Here is a 10,145-nt window from a genome sequence, read left to right as displayed (position 1 = left end):
AAAGTCCCATTGAGTAATTGAGGCGATGCCGTTCTCAAGAGAGGACTGGGGGAAAAATTTATCCAGAGACCCGGATTAGGAGATTTAGTCAATCAACTCACCCAGCTGAACAGAACAGCCGCTAGCCTTTGGACAATTTGTCCTTTCCTGTAGGGAAACCTATTTTTGAATCAGTTCCAATATCTTGACTCGGGTCAACTTTCTAAATGGAACGGATGCCATGATTTTCATCTGCTTCCTGCAGACCTAGGATCGTGGCGTGTGCGAATAGAGTTTTATGGGCACAGCACTCCTGGGTACCCCAAATTCCTATGGAAACAGCACTCAACATATTCACAACTTTTTTTTTTAAACTTAAGTGTTATTTTCTGACTGTTTCCCCTGCACGGCTCTTAATTTTGTCTCCAACTTACATCACACCCACCTGTCACAGTGGACATGCACAACCACTAGCCACTTCAGCTGTGCACACACATTTAGACATGGCTCCAATCCTCCTTAGTTTCAAAGGATGAACTAAGTCAATTGGGAGGCAACCCAGCAGATTTTGGAAACTGTAGTGATGCATTTCGTCCCTGATACTCTAAGGCAGTGTTTCTCAACCTTGACAATTTTAAGGCATGTGGACTTCAACTCCCAGAATTCCACAGCCAGCAATGCTGGCTGTGGAATTCTGGGAGTTGAAGTCCACATGCCTTAAAATTGTCAAGGTTGAGAAACACTGCTCTAAGGCTTTATACCAAAGCCAAAGAAAAGTTTCAAGAAAAAAAAATATTTTTCCTACTCTCCTCTACATACATACATATATACGTATGTACCTACATACTTATGTATATAGAGGAGAGAAGGAATGAAATGAATTGGTTGATTATTATTTCTTTTGGTAAAAGATACACTCCCTAGCAACTGTACAAAAGGGAAAAAAAAAATCCTGACATTAAATACACCAAAAAGGATACTGAATGTGGGATGGGTGGAGGAAAATAAATAAAAAAAAATACTTGCAATGGTCCACCCAGGCCTCTTTAGTAATAAATTAAATATTTAACGTCACCCATTTTAAAAAGACAGCACATAACTCATAATAAAAAGAACGTTAAAAATCTTTAAAAAAAAAGAGAGAGAGAGAGAGAGAGAGAACCCAATACTGTTAAATAGGAAAAAAGTGCACAAAGTCAATTTTATACATTGCATCTAGAGAAAAGTACATCTTAAATACATAAATCACCGTGTCAGAAGAGCAGAGACCCAATTCCTCGCTTAGGATGGAACGGAGAGAGCCCGGAAGAGGCCATTCATAATGGATCTCTCTCTTTTGCTCATGCCGTTTCGGTCCTCGTTTGCCTTTCCTCAAACAGGCCCTGTCTGCCCACCTCAAACTGAAGACATGTGTTCCAGTTGAGTTCAGAGAGAAAGACAACAGGCCCAATCACAGCACAGTTTCAGACACTGTAGACGTTTCCCCAAAGAGGGCCCTTCTGGAGGATCTCAAACTGGTTTCAACCATTTTCCGTACATGGGCACAATCACTCCGAAAGAGAGTTTTGCCAGAGGAACTGAGTTAGACCAGAATTGGACTGGGTGAAATAGCACGACTGGCTGGCCCCAGGACCTTCCTCCTTCAAGACCCTTGGGAATTGCAATTGGATGAGGTTGGGCCAGAAGGAACGTGTAGAAGTTTCAAACAGGGATCGCCGCAAGATTGGGAGAATTGGTTTTGGACAGGTAGAAAATGAAAGGATGGAGAAAAGTAAAAACAGCATTAGTAGGAACAGATGTCCTGGTAACTGATGGTCAACGAGTTCCCTCTTGGTTGGTTGGCTGGCTGGCTGGCCTAAAATGCAAAGGACATCTCTCATTATTGGCCATCTCTCATTTGTGATCCTTTTCTTTAATAATACCATGCAATAGCTGTTCATCCTGAGGCGTTGTCACATTTGTTTGGAAGCATAGGGGAAACTGCTGCTTTCCACCCAGAACGGTACCTCTGGTTAAAAAAATTCCTTCAAATTTCCTGAGCAGAGGACACAACAGTAAGTTTTCAAGTCTACTTGAAAAGAAGGCATCTCAGCATCAGGATTAAGTTAGATTGGCTTGCGGGTCTGGCCATCGTAATTGGCAACAATGTCCACTTCTGTTTCCTGCTCACAACACTTTCAAGATGTAATGGTTTCCAATTTTGCTTGAACTGGGTGTTCCGCACAGGATCTCACCATCCCAAAAATGCAAGTGGTCAATTTCATCATTTTTGTTTCTAAAAGTGGGTCTAATGTCCCACGAGACTTTTTTCTTTTTCTTTTTCTTTTTTTTTGGATCTCCAAAGGCACTGAGACAGCCTAATCCAGCAGATGAGAAGCACATCCCTTTAAAAAAATTACATCTAAGGGTGGAGTAAAGAATGCATCTGAATATTTCCTCTTGGTTCTATGTCTTCAGCTGGAATGGAGCAGAATCTAACCAGAGGAGGAGGAGATCTCAGATGGAATTGGGGAATAACAAGAATCGAGGGAGGAAATCAAGAATTCATGAGCAAAGTATCAAAATCAACAGAAAGCTCGAAGACACCTGGATGGAAGACTAAATTAACACGTGTTTGTAAAGAATGTTTCTATTTTATCAAAATTTTGATGATGGTCAAAAGCATAATCCACCCAAAAAATAAAACCACTGGAAAAAGCACAGTCCTTAGAAGCAATGAACCTGCCTGCATACTCCAGGCCGACCATTCACAAGCTCAGCCTAACCAGACCTCGCAGGATGGTTATGATGATGTTGAAAAAAAGAAAGAAAGAAAGAAAGAAAGAAAGAAAGAAAGGTCATCTCCTAACACTCCCTGAGCAGAAAAATGAAATGTAAACGACATCTGGCTTCCTACTTTTGCAAAAATATACCAAGGGTAAGTTGTACATTAAGGAGAAGGCATCGGGGCTGGACACCATGCATGTATGGCTATTCCAGCATGCCAGCCACTCTACATTTGACACTAGTTGTCTGGAGAAGGGGTGTAAATGTGAATTGGAAGCCCATTACTGCAGAGGTAATGGAGTTGAGAGGACAGATGGGAAAAAGAACACCTATCTCTTTGGACCCGTCGTGTTAACCACACAAGATGACCTCATCGTGGAGAGAGAGAGAGAGAGAGAGAGAGCTAGGCTGATGACTTAGATAATCCAGGTTGATTACGATCAGATAAAGTCATGTGAAGGAGGCCATGGCCATTACACAAATATGACGTTGCAAGGAGACTTAGGAGACCTGGATGCTCAAGTGCCCTTGAGTTGGCCAAGGGATGGTGGCTGCAGATGGAAGGAAACAATCGAGAGAGAATAAATGTAGCTTGGAGCCAGCATGCATTGACAAGCAACACGAAGCCAAGCCGATTCAAGAAGTTGGGATTCCAGCCAAACCAAACTCGTGTGCAGTAGATTCTCTGTTCTTCAAGGGATCTAATCCCCAAGCCTTAGTCTCCCGTTTGAATCGACTCAACATTCTGGAACATCCCATGATTTGATGCTGCAGAATGAGGTGGAGAAGAGAATGGCCTTAGACACCCCAAGGAGGCACTGCAGAGGTTTCCCCTACTCTGAGAAATATCTCTTTTTCCATCCTTCTTCTTCCTCCCCTCCAAACAAGTGTCTGCTTTGGAGCTTACACACGCCCTCAAGAGAAACTGCCTACTTTCTAACCCTAAAGTAAAATCTGTCTTCTGAACAAGACCACCTAAAAACCCAGAGTGGGTTTCGAGAATAACTTGTTTCTTGTTCTACAAAAAAACAAAAAAAAAAACCATAATAAAATAAATAGTGCCCACCCACCCCCAATAACCTGAATTCTGGAATTCTGTGAGCCCTCTGCAATCATGCATTGGTGAGAAGGGGAATCACAGCCTTAATAAGAGTGCACATGCAAAAGAAAAAAAGAAGAAGAAGACTATTTCTATCCCCAGTGCCCAAGAGATTTGATCAGGGAATTTGGTTACTTAGGGATATCAACCACCCGCCCCCAACCCAGGTTTGTTCTAGCTATCTAGCTAAAGGTTGCTTCAAGAAGTGAGAAGGGAGAGATGTTAATGCTGCTCCCTGGCTGTGGCTGTTTTCTTTTTTTAAAAAAAGGAGGAAGGAAAGAAAAAAAAAGGGGAGGGGAGGGAACCCATCGCCGGCAATGAGTTCCTTCTTCCAAGCCTCACCCACTTTGGGAAGTCAAGGGTGAAGACAGGTGCAAGAGTTGAAGGACGAAGACAGAGATATTCTTTCAAGGATAGGTGGCCATATTTGTTCCCTGGCTGGAGGCGCTTAAGGGTGTAGGATAAAATGCAGTTTACAAAAGACAAACATTGAGGCAGAGGTCTGTATTCCCTCCTCCACATCCACAGCCTTTTCGCTGTGACAACAGCATTTTTCCTCCAATACAGAAAGGACATTTCCATCAGAATAGAGCTGGAAGGGACCTCGGAGGTCTTCTAGTCCGGCAATCCAAGGACGGAGTAAACCAGCATATGAGGAAGAGCAGAGATGTCCCAGACATGCTAATTCTCTACGTCCAGAGATTTTTCTCTTTTAGCACGGAGGTGTGTTTGAGGATGAGATAGTCACTGGGAACAAGTCGATTGCCGCTAGCGGAAGCAGTCCGAAACCAGGTGACCTTTCAGCTGGTTTATTTATTCCTCTCTCTCTCTGGTCTTTCATCAGTGAAGTTCTTAAAGGAGAATTGCGCTGAGGACTGGGCCAAGAGGCACCTCCTCAAAGCCCAGATCGAGTGTCTCAGAAGTTGCCCCACCTCAAACACCCGCTCTGAATTTTCCAGGAGGAAGAGGAACCCTCCCTGGTGGACCATCTGGGACAATCAATGGCTCCCCTTGCTTGCTAGCCAACTGGCCAAAACGTTCCTGCACAGATGCAGGACGTTCTGTTGTTCTGGGTGCAAAGGCAAGCCTGTCCCACACGTCCCAGCCAACCTAGCCTGAATTAAACATCTTGTCTTCACCCTGCAGGGATTGCGGTCCTCATCTTGGAAGTGGCTTGAGTTATGGCTTGAACCAGCTAAGCTAACCTCCGGGTTAATTTCCCACGATAAATCAGTCGTCATCGCCAGAAAGTGTTTGGCTTGCAGGAACCTGACAGCCTGGGAAGGAGGGAGGGAGGGGTTTCCCCCCCCCTTCCCAACGCCTCTTGATCCGTGAACTGCAGCACGTGCTGAGAAGACACCAAACTGGCAGCCCAGCTGAACGTCACCCCCTGCCTGTTCCACGCTCAAAACAGGGGGGGGGGGCTATCTCATTCCTGGCCACGTGTTACTGTGTATGCGTGCATGCTCGTTTGTGTGTCTCGTGTGTCTGGTTCTCCCTCCAGTCGATTTGGATTTCGGCACTGCCGAGGGTGTGCACAAGACGAAGAAGAGAGACAGATACAGGGAGAGAGAGAGCGAGATTTAAGAAGAAGCCTCCGTCAGGTGCATGTTTGGGATCACTTTCCAAATGTTGCTTCAAATCCTTCCTCCCGCCTCCTAAAAACATTTTGCCTCCAAACCCTGCTTTTTAGGCCCGGAGAGACCATTCAGACAGTCAGTTGCTTTTTTTTTTTAGGGAAGAGAGGGGGAACCGAAGGGCGGATTTAAGCTCAGATGCACCCACTCCTCCTGAACCCAATGCAAAAAATAATAATAATAATAATAATAAATCTGATCTCGGTTGATTTTTAAGGGTCCTCTCTCGCTCTCCTCCTCCTCTCGCTGTGCAGCTTTCAGCCCATCCACTCTTTAGTGTTCTGAACGGAAACTTTCGGTCAGCAAATTCCCCTACCCCAAAACACACGTCTAGAGTTTGTTTGTTTCCTTTTTGTTTTGTTTTTTTTGTGTGTGTTTTTTTCCTTGGGCTCAGTTCAGCTTCCTTAAATTTGGACCCAAACGCGGAGGTGGCGGCGGCAGGGTTGCCGAAGTTCTCACTAACACTCATCTATGTTAAGGCTGATGAACTCCTGTATACATTTTCGGTACTGAAGCTCTGTAGGGCTATTGTTGGTATATTGACCTGGGTGTCCGAAAGGGCCCTCGGCTTCACGCATCTCTTCATTCATCCGAGCCAGACGCAGCCTGCAGGGCGAGAACCGGAGAGACGTTTTAGCTGGCCAAGGGAGAAAACGGCGCTTGGGTCAAACAGGGATCGTACAGGCAGTTGGGAGTTAAACCCTTCGGCACTAAGGAAGCAGCAGAGTTGCTTAAGACGGTGGCCTGTCAGGGCTAAGCCTCGATTCTCGGGTTTTTTTTTGGCCAATAACTGGCCAACTCTATTCCTGGGTGTTCGAGTTTCCAAGTCAGCAACTTCCAGCCCTGACATGGAGCTCATCTCTGACACAGTAAGGACCCACTTACAAGGTCACGATGTCCGCATTAGCGGCCTGGACAGCGATGCTGAGGGGGTCCTGCCCGTCCTCGTCAGCTGCGTGCTGGTTGGCTCCTCTCTTTAGGAATAAGCAGACCTGGCTGCCAAATGTTGAAAGAGGAGAGAAAGAAACCAGAGAGAGAAGAACGAGGTTAGCCAAGAATATGCTGTGACGGAGAAGGACAGTTTGAAGAGGCGGACGACACAACCTTAAGAAGCAATAATGTATCACACTAGACCAGGGGTAGTCAACCTTGGCTCTTTTATGACTCGTGGACTTCAACTCCCAGAATTCCTGAGCCAGCTGTGCTGTGCTGGCTCAGGAATTCTGGGAGTTGAAGTCCACGAGTCATAAAAGAGCCAAGGTTGACTATCCCTGCACTAGACTTTCATAAGAAGCTACTTTACACTGGACCGTTTCCTCTCTTTAGACTTTCCACTTGGAAAATGACCACCATCTGGCTCAGATTGATCAGGAGTTGCTTCTAACTAACCCAGGTCGCTAGCTTTGGTCTCAATCCCAATTACCCAGGTCCTATGGGTGGCACGTGCCTGGGTCTCTCTCCAGTGCCTTGAAAACCAGCTAGCTGGGATACGCCATCTCTGGTTTTTGATCTGCTGCTCCGTTGTCCTCGGGAGCACAGAGCAATGGTGTCTCCGGGGCACAGTCACAGCTGCAAACAGCAGTTGACTCCCCCAGAATTTTGAACTACCACCTTCACAGCAAAGTGACTTACCCGGTGTGGCCCAAATATGTGGCATGATGCAAAGGTGCCCGCCCTCGGATATCTCTTTGGTTAACGTCTGCCCCGTTCTGGAGCAAAAATTCACAGGCTATTAGTGAGCCCTGAAAGAAGCAGAGAAAGACAAGTTAGCTTTGGAGTCTTGGACTTCTCTTAAGGTAGTCCTTGCCTTAATGACGTTTAGTGACCGTTCATAGTTAAACAGCAGGGGTTCTTCTCCCTCCGAGTAGGTTTTTCTGGCCTACAATTAGCAGGAAGCGGTGAAATCTAGGTGGTGCTGACGAAGCCCACCCAGGGCACACAGACCTGTTAGGACCTGCTTTTCACCCCGATGGAGCCACCTCAAAACTGGCACGGCGACACGTGGATCTCGCTCACCCCCATGACAGCTTGGATCAGCGGGGTTTTGCTCTCATCCTCTTCGTTCACCCAGTTGACGCTGGCACCGTGGGCCAGGGCCTCCGCCATGACGGGCAGGTTCCTGGCCCTTGAAGCCTTGTAAGCGAGTAAGCCAGGATGGAGCGCCCTCAGGTCTTCCAAATCGGAGGCCTCCTGCTCAATTTCGACTTCCCCGCTGGATTCTTCTGATGCTTCCCCCTCTGCAGGAAGGGAGGAAGAGAAGGGAATGAAATACCGGAATCCAAAGCATCGATGCCGAAGCTTGTATCTCCCAACAAGATAAAATGACTTTGCCAGGTGTGGTGACTAACAGCAATTGATCTTATCCCTCTTCTCTGATCTCACGTTGGTGGCCACTCCTGTAGGATGCGGTAGTGAAGTTCTACGGCTGCGCTCTGCTTTGGGCAAAGGTAGAGATTCCTGCGGCCCACCTGCCTCTCTTGGGGGAGGTCTCACCTTCTTCTGTGACACTATCAACCACCGAGCCAAACACCAAGACGTCTATGCTGCCATCAGTGCTCCCACCCAGTCCACTGTCGCTGCTTAGACCTAAGGGATCAAAGGAGGAACCAAGTCAACTTGAATGTATGGGCACCATAAACTGCTGGTCTTTTCCTGTGTTGGTTGGTCAAGCTTCCTGCTCTCCCTCTTCTGGTTGCCCATCTAGGATGGAATTCCACCATATCTACCCCTTTCCTGAAACATTTTCCTCTCTCCCCCCCCACCAATTTTTTCTGAATTCCCCCAGGCCCACATTTCCTTTGGAAATCCCTTGCCACTAGCGTGATTTTGTTGGTGGAAGGATTTCCAGATTGTGTGAAAAGGTGGGCGTCTGGGAGCTTTTACTAAAAGGAACCAGGCAGATGAACATCCCTCAACAATGGCCCTTAGAAGAGAGAAGGAACTGGGGAAAGCCAGAAAGCGGAGAGATACAACTATAAGCACACGGGACAGAGCGGTGCTCGGTTTGCCCTTTTAAAATCAGTGAATGAGTGATGGGCCAGTGTTGTGTCCTGAAATCCCCTCCCCTCGAGGGACTTAATAATAGGGATGGGGACCCATGAGCAAATAGAAGGTTTTGTCCCACTGGGAAGTCTCAGCTCTGGGTAGAAGGCAGATCAGTAAGCTAAAAAGTCAGGAAGAGTGAAGAATTAGGAGAGAAACATTCCGACATTCAACCCGATTCTAATGACTACAGTCCCACTTAACTTTAATCAAACTGGGTTTGATCGCCCTCCCTTCTCTAGGCTGTACCTGCCCATTTTGGGTGTGGAAGCACACATTTCAAAGACCAGGCTTGGCTCTCGGCCAAAGTTGGATTCCCCTGAAGCTGTTCAAAGTCAGTTCTTTCTGGGAAGATGGGATCCAGGGCTTCAGAGCCTTCTACTCTGAGGTTGCCAGATATACAGGAAGATAGATATTAGATATCCATGGTGACAAAGCCAGGCAGCACCCGACTCTAGTCATGTTCTACAGCAGTGATGGCGAACCTTTTAGAGACTGAGTGCCCAAACCGCAACGCAAAACCCACTTATGCATCGTCGAGTGCCGGGTGGGTGTGGCCCATTGGCTGGGTGTGGCCCGTTGGGTGGGCGTGGCCCATTGGCTGGGTGTGGCTGCGGTGGTAACGGCAGACTGGGTGGGACTAAAAAGTTCAATCAATCAATTCCAACTTTGCAAGATCTTTTTTTTTCCCCGCGAGAAGTTGAAATTGACTGATTGATTGAACCTCTTTTTTTTTGCACACGGTGGCGGAGGCCTAAAGCGAAAAGGTTTTATAAAACCCAGCTGAAGGCCTAGGACTGGGGCGACGGTGCGCATGCCCACAGAGAGGGCTCCGAGTGCCGCCTCTGGCACCCGTGCCCTAGGTTCCCCACCACTGTTCTACAGCCTTACCTCCATCCAGGAGAAACGGCGAACCGCTGCCTCCAGGGCCATTGCTGGTCTCACTCCACGGGCTGGCTCCCACAGGCTGTTGAGTTGACGCCTGGTTCCCACCTGGGGCGGAGGAGATTAAAAACACGACAATGGGCAGCCGGAGCTTAAATTTGGCACAAAGCAAGAGAGAAGGGAGGGAAAAACCTAGATACTGAATTGGAGAAAGTCCAGAAAAGTCAACGTTTCTCCCTTGACTGCCTTTCTCTCGTAGCTGAGCATTTGAGCTACAGCTGTGTGAGGGATTACGCATCCATCTGCCCCACTTACTGCGTGGGCCTGCTCCCGTGTCAAAGTACGAGAAGAGGGAATCCAGTTCGTCCGGACAGAAGAGGGAATCTCGCCGGAACTTCCTTTCCAAAGTGGCAGCTATTTGGAAAAGAACGTTGTTGCCATTTTTCTAACGCAGAGACGCCAACACGTACAAATAGCTCCGTTTATAAAAAAAAATAAATGCAAAGCTGGGATTTTTTTAACTGTGGTTTATTGGACAAATCACAATGCTAGGCTAGCTCCCTGATAATGACTTGTTACCGGCAAACCCTGGACATTGGCTCAACAAGCCATATCCAAACCAGGTTAGATCACAGCATGATAACGCGAACCACTTCAGGAGGCTGCAATGGAGTGACTTTGGCTAATAGCAAACCTGGTTTGTTCTTGGAGGATTGTTCTTGGCCAGGGGTAGGCAA

At 47.2% G+C, this 10,145-nt stretch overlaps 1 protein-coding gene across 1 annotated transcript in view; it reads right to left on the bottom strand.

The window, feature by feature from the left end:
• Positions 1-10,145, bottom strand: part of ACAP3 (ArfGAP with coiled-coil, ankyrin repeat and PH domains 3) — a 46,865-nt gene that overhangs the window by 5,340 nt on the left and 31,380 nt on the right. The window contains exons 14-20 of the mRNA XM_015816050.1: positions 9,724-9,822; positions 9,415-9,516; positions 7,975-8,067; positions 7,498-7,718; positions 7,114-7,223; positions 6,367-6,477; positions 6,026-6,087 (exon numbers count right to left, since the gene is read on the bottom strand). Coding sequence (XP_015671536.1) covers positions 6,026-6,087; positions 6,367-6,477; positions 7,114-7,223; positions 7,498-7,718; positions 7,975-8,067; positions 9,415-9,516; positions 9,724-9,822 — 798 coding nt within the window. The remainder of the gene's footprint in view (positions 1-6,025; positions 6,088-6,366; positions 6,478-7,113; positions 7,224-7,497; positions 7,719-7,974; positions 8,068-9,414; positions 9,517-9,723; positions 9,823-10,145) is intronic.

Source organism: Protobothrops mucrosquamatus, unplaced genomic scaffold (assembly GCF_001527695.2).
Source record: "Protobothrops mucrosquamatus isolate PMUCROS unplaced genomic scaffold, P.Mucros_1.0 scaffold397, whole genome shotgun sequence".
In the NCBI taxonomy this organism is placed as follows: Eukaryota; Metazoa; Chordata; class Lepidosauria; order Squamata; family Viperidae; genus Protobothrops; species Protobothrops mucrosquamatus.
This window is presented reverse-complemented; position numbering and strand designations above follow the sequence as displayed.